The 14123-nt window shown below is 37.5% G+C and overlaps 1 protein-coding gene across 6 annotated transcripts in view; it reads left to right on the forward strand.

Moving 5' to 3' along the window:
- PIK3CG (phosphatidylinositol-4,5-bisphosphate 3-kinase catalytic subunit gamma) overlaps window positions 1-7925 on the forward strand; it is a 40704-nt gene extending 32779 nt beyond the window's left edge. For all 6 annotated transcript variants that reach the window (XM_007982521.3, XM_007982519.3, XM_007982523.3 and 3 more), the window contains one exon: window positions 7214-7925. In XM_007982521.3, the coding sequence (XP_007980712.1) occupies window positions 7214-7492 (279 nt within the window). In that variant the 3' untranslated portion in view covers window positions 7493-7925. The remainder of the gene's footprint in view (window positions 1-7213) is intronic.
- Window positions 7926-14123: the final 6198 nt, after the last annotated feature.

Below are 14123 nucleotides of genomic sequence, written 5' to 3' on the forward strand. Positions count from 1 at the left end.
CTGGATCAAAATGGCAGCGATGCTTTTAGCTCTTTGAGGAATCGCCACATTGCTTTCCACAATGGTTGAACTAATTTACGCTCCCACCAACAGTGTATAAGTGTTCCTTTTTCTCCACAACCTCGCCAGCATCTGTTATTTTTTTACTTTTTAATATAGCCATTCTAGGTGGTCGGAGATGGTATCTCATTGTGCTTTTGATTTGCATTTCTCTAATGATCAGTGATGTTAAGCTTTTTTTGTATGCTTATTGGCTGCATGTATGCCTTCTTTTGAGAAGTATCCATTTGAGTCATTTGCCTACTTCTTAATGGGATTGTTTTTCTCTTGTAAATTTAAGTTCTTTATAGATGCTGGATATTAGACATTTGTCAGATGCATAGTTTGCAAATATTTTCTCCGATTCTGTAGGTTGTCTGTTCATTGTCTTGATAATTTCTTTTGCTGTGCGGAAGCTCTTAAGTTTAATTAGATCCCACTTGTCAATTTTTCCTTTTGTTGCAGTTGCTTTTGGTGTCTTTGTCATGAAATGTTTGCCCATTCCTACATCCAGGATGGCAATGCCTAGGTTTTCTTCCAGGGTTTTTATAGTTTTGGGTTTTACATGTAAGTCTTTAATCCATCTTGAGTTGATGTTTGTATGTGGTATAAGGAAGGGGTCCAGCTTCAATCTTCTGCATATGGCTAGCCAGTTTATCCCAGCACTATTTATTAAATAGGGAGTCTTTTCCTTGTTGCTTTTGTCAGCTTTGTCAAAGATTAGATGGTCATAGATGTGTGGCCTTATTTCTGGGCTCTCTGTTCTGCTCCTTCGGTCTCTGTGCCTGTTTTTGTACCATTACCATGCTGTTTTTGTTATTATAGCCTTGTAATAATATAGTTTAAAGTCAGGTAACATGATGCCTCCAGATTTGTTCTTTTTGCTTAGGATTGCCTTGGCTATTTGGGCTCTCTTTTGGTTCTACATGAATTTTAAAATAGTTTTTTCTAGTTCTGTGAAGAATGTCATTTGTAGTTTGATAGGAATAGCATCAAATTCCTTTGGGCAGTATAGCCATTTTAATGATAGTGACTGTTTCTATCTATGAGCATGGTATGCTTTTCCATTTGTTTGTGTATTCTCTGATTTCTTTGAGCAGTGTTTTATAATTCTCATTGTAGAGATCTTTTACCTCCCTGGTTGGCTGTATTCCTAAATATTTTATTCTTTTTGTGGCAATTGTGAATGGGATTGCCTTTCCGATTTGGCTCTTGATTTGACTATTGTTAGTGTATAGGAATGCTAGTGATTTTTGTACACTGATTTTGGATCCTACAACTTTGCTGAAGTTGTTTATCAGCTGGAGGAGCTTTTAGGCAGAGACTATGGGGTTTTCTAGATATAAAATCATGTCATCTGCAAACAAAGATAGTTTGACTTCCTCTCTTCCTATTTAGATGTTCTTTCTTTCTTTCTTCCTCTTGCCTGATTTCTCTGGCCAGGACTTCCAATACTATGTTGAATAGAAGTGGTGAGAGAGGGGTTCCTTGTCTTGTGCCAGTTTTCAAGGGGAATGCTTCCAGGTTTGCCCATTCAGTATAATGTTGGCTGTGGGTTTGTCATAAATGGCTCTTATTATTTTGAGGTATGTTCCTTCAATACCTAGTTTATTGAGAGTTTTTAACATGAAAGGGTGTTGAATTTTATCGAAAGCCTTTTCTGCATCTATGGAAATAATCATGTGGTTTTTGTCTTTAGTTCTTTGTGAGAATCACATTTATTGGTTTGCATATGTTGAACCAACCTTACATTCCAGGGATGAAGCCTACTTGATCATGGTGGATTAGCTTTTTGATGTGCTGCTGGATTTGGTTTGCAAGTATTTAGTTGAAGATTTTTGTATTGATGTTCACCAAGGATATTGGCCTGAAGTTTTCTTTTTTAATGTCTCTGCCGGGTTTTAGTATCAAGATGATTCTGGTCTCATAGAATGAGTTGGGGAGGAGTCCCTCCTCAATTTTTTGGAATAGCTTATATAGGAAGGGTACCAGTTCTTCTTTGTACATCTGGTAGAATTCAGCTGTGAATTGATCAGGTCCTGGGCTTTTTTTGGTTGATAGGCTGTTTCAGTTTTGGAGCTCATTATTGGTCTGTTCAGGGAATCAGTTTCTTCCTGACTCAGTCTTGGGAGGGTGTGTGTGTCCAGGAATGTATCCATCTCTTCTAGGTTTTCTAGTTTGTGTGCATATTTGTAGTAGTTTCTGATGGTTGTTTTTATTTCTGTAGGGTCAGTAATAACATACCCTTCTTCATTTCTAATTGTGTTTATTTGGATTTTATATATATATATATAGAGAGAGAGAGAGAGTACTTTATATATATATTAAGGATAGTTAAGTCTTCTTGTTGAATTGAACCTATTACCATTATGTAATGCCATTCTTTGTCTTTTTTGATCTTTGTTAGTTTGAAATCTGTTTTGTCTGAAATTAGGACAAACCCCTGCTTTTTTTCTGTTTTCCATTTGCTTGGTATATTTTCCTCCATCCCTTTATTTTGAGCCTATGAGTGTCATTATACATGAGATGGGTCTCTTGAAGACAGTGTTACCATTGGGTCTTGCTTTTTTATCCAACTTGCCACTCTGTCTTTTAAGTAGGGCATTTAGCCCATTACATTCAAGGTCAGTATTGATATGTATGGATTTGATCCTGTCATTGTGCTCTTAGCTGGTTATTATGTTGGCTTGTGTGGTTGCTTTATAATGACACTGGTCTGTGTGTTTAAGCATGTTTTTGTATTAGCTGATAGCAGTTTTTCCTTTCTATATTTAGTGCTCCTTTCAAGGTCTCTTGTGAGGCAAGTCTGGTGGGAATGAATTCCCTCAACATTTGCTTATCTGGAAAGGATCTTATGTCTCCTTCACTTAGGAAGCTTAGTTTGGCTGGATATGAAATTCTTGGCTGAAGATTTTTTCTTTAAGAATGTTGAATATAGGTTCCAAATCTCTTCTGGCTTGTAGGGTTTCAGTGGAGAGGTCCACTATTAGCCTGATGGAGTTCCCTTGTAGGTTACCCACCCTTTCTCTCTAGCTGCCTTTAACATTCTTTCCTTCATTTCGACCTTGGAAAATCTGATGATTACATATCTTGGGGATGATCTTCTTGTGTAGAATCTTGCAGTTCTCTGTATTTCCCAGATTTGACTGTAAGCCTCTTTAGCAAGCTTGGGGAAGTTTTCATGGACGATATCCTGAAATGTGTTTCCAAGTTGTTTGCTTTATCCTCCTCCATTTTAGGGTTGCCAGTGATCTGTAGATTTGGACTTTTTACATAATCCCATACTTCTCAGAGGTTTGGGGGTTTTTTTTTCATTTCTTTTTATTCTCTTTTCGTTATTTTTGTCTGACTGTCTTATTTCAGAGAACCAGTCTTCAGGTTCTGAGATTCTTTTCTCAGCTTGGCCTATTCTGCTATTAATACCTGTGACTGCATTGTGAAATTCTTATATTGTGTTGTTCAGCTCTGTCAGACCCATTAGATTAATTTTTATACCAGCTATTTCATTCTTCAGTTCCTGCATCACTTTATTGTGATTCTTACTTTCCTTCGATTGGGTTTTTCCATCCTCCTGAATCTCGATGATCTTTGTTCCTGTCCATATTCTGAATTCTGTGTCTGTCATTCTAGCCAGTTCAGCCTGGTTGGGAACTCTTGTTGGAGAACTGGTGTGGTTGCTTGTAGGACATATGACAATTTGGCCATTTGAGTCACAAGAGTTCTTTTGTTGGTCCTTTCTCATCTCTGCATGTGGGTGCTCCTTTAACCACAGTTGTAGATTGAGTACAGGCAATAGAATTATTTTCTGGATGTTTTCACCAGGCCGAGGCTTTGTGCAGGGTCTTTATTTGAAGCTGACTTCTTGTCCCTGGTTTCAGAGGGAGGTATGTTAGTGAGATATTTTTGGTGTTGAAGCTTTGGGGTGTGATCCAGCAGGTGGCACTTAGGCTTATTGGTTAGTTGGTAGACTCTTGCTTGGTTGTTTGGCTCCCACAGGTTACCTCACAGTTGCAGCCATGTTCCCTCTCACTGCTCTGCAAGTGTGGGTTTCTCTCCCCCTTGAGTGCTGGCTGTAGATCATGACTTGGCACTCCTCGGATGCCCACTGCAGCTCTCAGGTAATCTCAGTGTTTATGTTCCTTCCCCAACTTGGAAGCAGCAGAGGAAGGGACTGTGGTAGTGGTTGTGGCCAAGGGTCATTTGCTTGTCACCTGGGAACTCCACCCCAGAGAGATGCAGGTCAGCAGTGGCTCAGTGCAATCAGCCCAGGATGGAGAGTCTGTGCTATTGGCCCAAGCCAGGGGTTTCCTGTCTTTTGTCAAGCAGTGTGGGGGATGTGTGGGACGCACAGGAGACAGACTGGCCTCCTCTCCTTGGGTCAACTGCAGCTTGCTGGAGGTGTAAAATCACCCTTTCTAGGTGTACAGTTCTATGAATTTTGACCAACGCATCAGTCATGTAACAACCATCACAATTAACTTATATAACATTTATAAGTACTTTAAAACTTTTGACGCATGTTAATCAAATTATCTACTGGTAACATTATATGTATTCCTATCTACCATCAGCTTATAAAACGTGTACATTGGATATTGTCCTTAAAAGACTAAAAAAAAAAAAAGTCCAGTTTGTAGGTAAATTTTCCATCTCATTTTAAGTTACATTTTTTTGAGTATTAATGAAGTTGCATATTTTTTCATAGGTTTATCCGTTTTTATATCTTACAGTGTGAAGTTTTGTTGTTTTTGGCCTGTATTTCTAGCCAACTATCTCTTTCTTGTTGATTTTTAAGAACTATTAGGGGGCTGGGGTTGAAAGAGTGATCTGTCATGTTGCAAATACATTTTCTTTTGTCATTAAGCCTCTTTTAATATTATGTATAGCTTTTTTTCTCTCAAAAGTTTTAAGTTCCTGTAGTCTCACCATCTTTTCCTCATAAAGTCCACCATGGAAGTCATCTTCATAAAGTCCTTTCCCACGCCATGAATATTTAAATATTTTCCCTTTTTACATTTAATTCATCTGGAATTTATTTTTGGTATATCACATGGAGTAGAATTTTATTTTCTCCCCCAAATGATGAGCTACTTGTCCTGGTCCCATTTATCAAATAATAGATCTTTTCCCCACCAATTTGAAAAGTCACCTGTATTATATATCATATTTATGTATTTAAGTATGTCTCTGAACTTTCCCTTCTGTTCCACAAAATTTCTTGTCTTTTTGGGAGAAAAATAGATACTGGTTCACACTGTTTTTAATAATGTAGTTTTATAAAATGGCTTAATATCTGGTTTGGCAAGTACTACTTTTCATTATTATACTTTTTCAAAATGTTCTCTCAGGCCTTAATTATTTCAGATGAACTTTAAACCATATCTGAGTTTAAACACCCAATAAGAATTTGTATTGAAATTTTATGTTTATAGATTAAGAATAATTTATATCATTATAAGCAGTCTCATCACTGAGGGATGTTCAAAAACTGACTCATTGCTCTTCAGAGATTAAAGTTTTATAATTTTTTAAGAGTATAAAAATTACAAATTATAAAAATTGTAAAAACATAGGTTCTACATGTTTTATGTGTTAGTCCTAGGAATCATGCTATTGTTGTTACCATTGATTATAGCATCTGTTTTTACATTTTACTTTCCAACTTATGGATCCTATTTACAGCATTCTATTTATTAATTTTTATAAAAAGCTAGTTTATTAAAAACTAGTTACAGTAATATTTTATTTTTTTCCTTCAGTGTTACAAGACAATTAGGTCATTTGTAAATAATAAGTTTACCTTCACTTTTCTGATTTTATTTTATTTTATTTATTTATTTAGAGACAGAGTCTTGCTCTGTTGCCCAGTTTGGAGTGCAGTGGTGTGATCTCAGCTCACTGCAACCTCTACCTCCTGGGTTCAAGCAATTCTCTTGCCTCAGCCTCCCAAGTAACTGGGATTACAGACACTGGCCACGACGCCCTGCTAATTTTTTTTTTTTTTTTTTTGTATTTTTAGTAGAGACAGGGTTTCACCATGTTGGCCAGGCTGGTCTTGAACTCTTGACCTCAAGTGATCCACCCGCCTTGGCCTCCCGAAGTGCTGGGATTACAGGCGTGAGCCACTGCGCCCGGCCCACTTTTCTGATTTTATCCTCCTTTTTCTGGTATTTCATTATTTAGAATTATTTTTATATTTTCAAGTAATTCTTCACATTGTTATATTTTAATGACATATGATATCATATATTTTTAAATCAAAAATAGATGTTAACATAGTACCTTATGGTGAATTAATCCCTCAGCTTTAGAATAAACCTTATTTGGCTATGGTGTATTAATCTTTTAACATTATACTCAATATTATTTGAAATATTTATATATATAATCACTAACTTTAGTTTTCTTAATATACTATCTTTGTCAAGTTATGGTATTAAGGTTGGGTTATTCTCCTGTTGTAAAATTGAGACTTGCATTTTTCTGTGCTTTGGAACAATTTAAATGGCATAATCGTACCTGTTGCTTAATAAGCAGACTTAACTCACCTGGTCCCTGCTCCAAAGCTTTTTGATGAGCCATCAGCCATGGCATTTTTTAAAGCCCTCTCTCTCACTCAGTGTTCATAATTTGTATTAAAATTTCAAAGTTCATGTAACAATTTTGATTATCAGACAGTGAAAAGCTAATTCATCTGTTTTCTTAGACTTGAACAGAGTATAAAATAAGGATGAAAACTACATCTCAAACACATTTCCATTAGTTCTATGGATTTCATTAGTTCTTGGCAAACATTATTTACACTTACATAAAGTTTATTGATTCCACTATGATGTTCAAAAGCTGACTCATTGCTCTTCGGAAATTACAGAAATTTCTACCCTCAATCTCTTGGGAAAGAAACTGAATTTAAAAGGTAGAGTAAGAAATAAGATGAAACTTGTCTGTATCAATTAGTTTTCCTTGAGCACTCCCTGGATATACACAACTACACGAAAGTATTTAAGAGATTATAAAAACAGTTTCTCATCAGAGGCAGGGACCTACCTTGTTTGTGATGGTTTCTCTTCATGGACAGGTAATGCTATGTACATTTCACTACATCCCTGTAATCTTCAGCCTACTTGTTAGTTACCATAACAACAGTAACAGCATTTTCTTCTCCTTTATCCAGGACACCTGTGTTAAGGCTTATCTAGCCCTTCGTCATCACACAAACCTACTGATCATCCTGTTCTCCATGATGCTGATGACCGGAATGCCCCAGTTAACAAGCAAAGAAGACATTGAATATATCCGGGATGCCCTCACAGTGGGGAAAAATGAGGAGGATGCTAAAAAGTATTTTCTTGATCAGATCGAAGTGTGCAGAGACAAAGGATGGACTGTGCAGTTTAATTGGTTTCTACATCTTGTTCTTGGCATCAAACAAGGAGAAAAACATTCAGCCTAATACTTTAGGCTAGAATCAAAAACAAGTTAGTGTTCTATGGTTTAAATTAGCAGAGCAGTCATCGAACTTGGATTTCAAATGCAATACACATTGCGAAAGCTGGCATTTCAGATGTATAGCTCTTTTCCTACCTGAACTCTTCCCTGGAGAAAAGATGTTGGCATTGCTGATTGTTTGGTTAAGCAATGTCCAGTGCTAGGATTATTTGCAGGTTTGTTTTTTCTCATTTGTCTGTGGCTTTGGAGTATACTCTCGGTTTAAACAGACTAATGACTTCCTTATTGTCCCTGATATTTTGACTATCTTACTATTGAGTGCTTCTGGAAATTCTTTGGAATAATTGATGACATCTATTTTCATCTGGGTTTAGTCTCAATTTTGGTTATCTTTGTGTTCCTCAAGCTCTTTAAAGAAAAAGATGTAATCATTGTAACCTTTGTCTCATTCCTTAAATGATGGTTCCAAACAGCTCCTTAGTGTCTGCAGGTGTTAGTGGTGTGCTAAAAGCAAGGAAAGCAAGTTAGTCTTTTCAGTGTCTTTTGCAATTAAGTTGTTTTATCATGTACAACTAAAACACACAAATACAACAGGGGAAATCCGAACCGCTGTGCCTTGACCTTCCTCTGCTGGTCTTGTTCCAGGGTTATGAATATGAAAAAAGAGAGATGAAACTTTTTGTGTCAACTCTGTCCACAAGAGTGAGTTATCTAGTATGATTAGTATAGCTTTCTCCTGCATGGCAGCAGGTTGTAACTACAGTGCTCCTTTTATGCCTGACATTTCTTCCCTTCCTTTTTCCCTGCCTCCCTTTTTCATCAATTGTGATGCTCCCACAACTCTTTACAGACTTGTGGAATCTTCAAGAACACTTTTACTCTAGAACTCAGAAATTAGTTGAAAAAGAATTATTTCTCAAGAATTATTAGAATCTTAGGTACTTATTTGTAAAGATGTTTAGTGATTTTTTAAGTGTCTTATTAAAGGAGGCATTCTAGAAAATATGAATTAGTTTCCAAATACCTTAATTTTAAACTTTGACCTGAACAGTTTCTTCTTTTTTTAATGGAAGAAGATACTTGATATCTTAAAACTATTCCAAGTTAGGAAGAACACTACTTGTCTTATCCATTTCCCATTTAAAGGACTTTTAAACTTTGACACATCCTTCAGATTTCCTAAAAATAATTGAGATATCTTACTTTAAAAATATTTTCATCTCTTAAATATCTTGTTATTTATTGGAGTATTGTTTAACCTTAGAGAGACCATTAAATTATTTATAAAATATTGTGTAATTACCTGTAGTTAATACATTACATAGAAAAAAAACTCTATGTTAACAGTGTCTATGTTTAAGTATAATCAGATATAAATATATACTTAATTTTTTAATTTTAAAAATAGATATCTGTTTGACTTTGAGGTAGTCCGGACTTTTTTTTTTTTAATGTATGCAAAAGCCCAGTGGTTCCTAAGTCTGGCTGCAAAGAAAAATCCACAGGGACACTTTTTAAAAACACCCTTATCAGCCTGGGCAACGCAGTGAGACCCCATCTCTTTAAACAAACAAACAAAAAAATAGCTGGGTATAGTGGTGTGTGCCTGTAGTCCCAGGTACTCGGGAGTCTGAGGCAGGAGGATTGCCTGAGCCCAAGAGGTGGAAACTGCAGAGAGTCATGATCATGTCCCTACACTCCAGACTGGATGACAAAGCGAGACCCTGTCTCAAAAAAAATAAAAAATAAAAACACCCTTGGCTGAGTTCCATTCCCAGGTTGTAATTTAATTACTGTGGGATGAGGCCCAGACATCAATATTTTTCTAGATTCTTTAGGTGATTCTAATTCACAGCCAGAGCTGGAAGCCCTGTGTGGCCTTTGAAGGTCTAGATGATTCTTCTTCCTTACCCTTTGAGCTTTTTCCCGTCTCACAGGTATCTAGAAAAAAACTCCTCTTCTTTGGCAACCTGTCTGTCCTTTTAAAATCACACTCTACCCGCCTGTACGGAGGACCATGCCCTATAATGAAATGTTTATTCCTGTCTGTAAATGGAGGATAAACATTTTGCGGCACTTCTGGACCAACTATTCCCTACTATTCTTTTGAAGAAAGGCAGGAAGAGTACTTTCTAATTCAGAAGAGGATGTTTTCACTATTCTGATAAACAATAGCCAAGCTCAGACCTTGTACAGATTCTTCTTTTTATTTGAATTGCTGAAATAATTTCTTGATGATGAAAAAAAGATTAGAGAGGAATATATTTATATTTAGCTTATTGGCACATGTGCATACATATTTCCTCTTCAAATGAACCAGTTCTTTCATTATGCCTAAATAAATATATATATATACACACACACACACACACACACACACATATATATATCACAGTTGGGCTTGATTCTTCCATATTCCAAAGAGGATAATTTCAGCTCTATAATCTTACACATAAATAAAAATCATCTTTGTGGGCTTCCTTCCTTTACTGTTCCCGGTGAATTACATGACCAACAACTTCTATACCTTTGAAAATGTTCTAGAACTAGAATCATCCTGCTGCTGGGAACTACCCACAGCTCTATCTTCAATGCCAAATGAAAACACAGATCACAAGTCAGATGAATCAGGTCAAAGCAACTTTTATGTTTATCTAGGACTGGCGACATAATTTGCAGAACCCAGTGAAAAATGAAAATGCAGGCCCATCATTCAAAAATTATTAAGAAATTCAAGATGGTAACAGCAGTTGTCACACCAAGCACAGTGCCCTTCTGAGCATGAGGCTCTGTGTGACTGCATGGGTCCATGAGACCAGCACTGTGTGCATCTGAATGATGGCTTTGGTGTTCAGTTTAGCACACATGGTCTACCACGTCTGCATGAGTAAATATAGTGCCTGGGTCAAAATGTTGCTTCTGTTCAAATCGAAATACCTCATCTCTATGGCTGTACATTAGGACCTAGAACAGTGGCCCATTGCCCTTAGACTGGAACCATGTTCACTAAAATAAACCTAAGCAGATGTTGTAGACCTACCCCCAAAGGACTGCCTTTGACTGCTTCAGTGATACTTTGATGAAAGCATGGGGAAGTGGAGACATTATAGATAAAATATATCAATTCCCAGAGAAAACTCTTGACTTAAAAACTTAACTGTAGTAAATATATCTTTTTCAGGTGATTAATTTTTTAAAAAAAAGATTACATATAGGAATTCTGCAGTATAAGTTGGAGGCTGTTAGTGCTCTATTAATGGAAATTAATTATTTTTTAAGTAAGTCCAAAAAATTATCTAGAAAGTAAGTTTCCAGAGCAAATCTGACCTAGCATTTGGTATGCTAGGCTCTGCTTTTCATGATTTTGAAATAAATTGATAATTAGACTTAACAATATAAAGAAAATAAACTTGTATTTTTAAGTGTTCTGTTTGTTTATTTTCTGTTTCATCCAACCCAATAATTCTGGTCAATAAATTTGGTTCTAGTTTGGGTGCTTGTCTGCATATTCTCAAAGATTCATTTCAGGACAGGTATCTGGGGAACATAAAACACACACCTTGGCCAGGCATGGTAGCTCATGCCTGTAATCCCAGCACTTTGGGAGGCCATGATGGGCGGATCGCTTGAGTCCAGGAGTTCTAGACCAGCCTAAGAAACAACATGGTGAAACACTGTCTCTACAAAAAATACAAAAATTAGCCAGGTGTAGTGGCACATGCCTGTAGTCCCAGGTACTCAAGAAGCTGAAGTGGGAGGACTGCTTGAGCCCAGAGGGTCAAGGTTGGAGTGAGGCATGATTACACCACTGCACTCCAGCCTGGGCAACAGAGCAAGACCCTGTCTCAAAAGAAAAAAAAATCACTGAGGGGCCACTACCTACCAGACGCTGTGCTACATACTGGGGATTCAAATATGGAGCAAGATTGACCTAGTCCCGGTCCTTACCATGTTTATAATATGTTAGCGATAGCTGATACTTCATAATGGGTGCATGTTTGTTGTGGGTTGAACTTTGTCCCCCAGAAAGATATGTTGAAGTCTCAACCCTGGTGCCTGAAATGTAACCTTACTTGGACATAGTTTCCAAATAAGGTCATAACAGATATAAACAAGTTAAGGCAAAGTTATGAGAGTGGCCCCAATCCAAGTAACATCCAAGGTGAGTGCCGTGTGATGGAGGCAGAGATGCGTCTACAAGCCAGGGAACAACCTGGGGCTACTAGCAGCTGGAAGATGCAAGGAAGGATCCGCCCCTAGAAGCCTCCAAGGGCGCATGCCCTGCCAGTGCTTTGATTTTGGATTTCTAGCCTCTGGAAGTGAAAGAATTTGTTTCTATTATTTTAAGCCACCAGTTTGTGGCACTTTGTTATGGATCCCTAGGGAACTAAAATAGTGTCAATAACCAAAAATTTTGTGGAGGCTTTTATTTTTTAGTAGGGGGACCACAGAGTTTATGTAAGTAAATCTCTTTTCTGCTGTTAACAAAAAGATTGCATGCAAAATATGTGAAGTGCTAATATTCTTAATATATAAAAAGGTCTAATAATTCAATAAGTAAAAGATAAATACCTTATCAGAAAATAATTCACAGGAAAAGAAATATGTGTGGCCAATAAACTTATGACAGCAGACCCCCAAGTCATGATTGATTAAACAAATGCAAATTAAAATAATTTAAGTCTCTTTTCCCTATCAGCTTAGTAAAGATTGGTGAAGTCCAGAATGGGTACTAATTTTAGAGAAAGGGCACTCTATCAAACTGTTGAAAGCACTGCAACTTGGTAAATTCATGCATGGCATTTTGACAAAACTTATCAAAATCAAGGTACCTATTCTCTCACCCAGCAAGTCCACATTCAAGAATTTATCCTTCAGAAATTATTGCGCAAGTGTGGGAAGACTTATGGTCAAAAATAGTTGTCAACATTCTTTATAATAACCAAATTTCAAAATAGCCTAAAAGTCCTTCAGTAAGAGACTGAAATTACATTGAAATTACATCCATACAGTGGACTCACAATGACGACTTTGAAAAGATAAATTAGATCAAAATGTATTGAGATCTACGTAGATAGATCTATGACACACTGAGGAGTGAAAAAGGTGGTTACAGGACTGTATTATGCTATGATTATATTTGAGTTAAAATGTAGGCTTATATATGCATGAAAAGGCTGGGAGGATGTATTTACACCACACTGTTAATAGTAATTTTTTTTTTTTGACATGGAGTCTCACTCTGTCGCCGAGGCTGGAATACAGTGGCACTGTGTAGGCTCACTGCAATCTCCATCTCCTGGGTTCAAGCAATTATCCTGCCTCAGCCCCCCGAGTAGCTGGGATTACAGGTGCCCACCACCACACTCGGTTAGTTTCTGTATTTTTAGTAGAGATGGGGTTTTACCACATCGGCCAGGCTGGTCTTGAACTCCTGACCTCAGGTGATCCACCCGCCTCGGCCTCCCAAAGTGCTGGGATTACAGGCATGAGCCACCGTGTCTGACCAACAGTGATTTTTTTTTTTTTTTACCTCGCATTTTTTTTAGGAAGTTTTAGGAAACTTGACTTTCTATTATTTGAATTTCTTTATAAGGGGAAAAGGTTACATCTTTTCATTTTGAAAACAATACAGTCTGTATAATAATTCTATCCTTTAGCTTAGATCATAACTCATTTAAAGCTCAGAAAAATTTGTTTCTCAAAGGAAAAAATTATGTGAAGTCAATAGTTATTAAGTAGTGGCATCAAAGCTATCGTCAGAACTTCTTGGTGTAAAAATGTCCATGTAAAAGTTTCCTGCTTTACCAGCCACACCTGGTTGTGATCTGTTGTACTGCTAAGGCCGACCTTGATTTCTCCCATAAAATAGCAACGCTTTTGGAGAAGAAGAGCCTCTAAGGATGTTGTCTATTAATCAGTGAGGGATGCCTTGGCTGGTGCAGCTCTTCTCAGCTCTGCAGACCTCGTGTAGCCAGTTGGCCATGCTGAGCTCTCTAGCTCACATCTGAGGTCCCCCTTGGAGGTGCAAACAGCTTCATTTTCACTTCTCATGAATGTCAGATTCTTTTCTAAGCATTTGCTCATTAGTATGAGTGAGTAAAGCTCATTGCCTGCTCTTTGGATAAGAATTTTCTCTCTGGGGCTGGACTCTGAGTCTGCATCCATAATGCACTTGGCATCTGTCTTGGGGGCTGTAATGGGGCACAGGGATATACCAAGGAACACAGAGTCCATTGCAGCACCTCAGTGGCAATTCTCTGCCTCTCACAGCAGATGGACAGCCATCTGAGAAGTTTTATACTCAGAGAATCAAATTCAGAATCTTTTGATTACACATAAGAGTTAAAATGGGTCCTTACTACCTGGCAGAGAGCCACCCATCATTACCACCACTGTGTGCAAGGTTTGTAGCTACACAGCACCTCCCATCACCAGATCTATATGGTGGCCAAAGCTATGCTGGTCCCAGAACCCTCTACCCTGTACCTCTCCTTTGCATCACTAAGCACCCTGTTCTACAACAACAACAACAACAATAACAAAAAGAAAGAGGGGAAAAAAAAAATGCCCTGTTACTACTGAGGGCTTCCTCCGGTCAAATCCCATGGCCACACATCACTGCCAAATCCCTG

This window comes from Chlorocebus sabaeus, chromosome 21, assembly GCF_047675955.1.
Source record: "Chlorocebus sabaeus isolate Y175 chromosome 21, mChlSab1.0.hap1, whole genome shotgun sequence".
Lineage (NCBI taxonomy): Eukaryota > Metazoa > Chordata > Mammalia > Primates > Cercopithecidae > Chlorocebus > Chlorocebus sabaeus.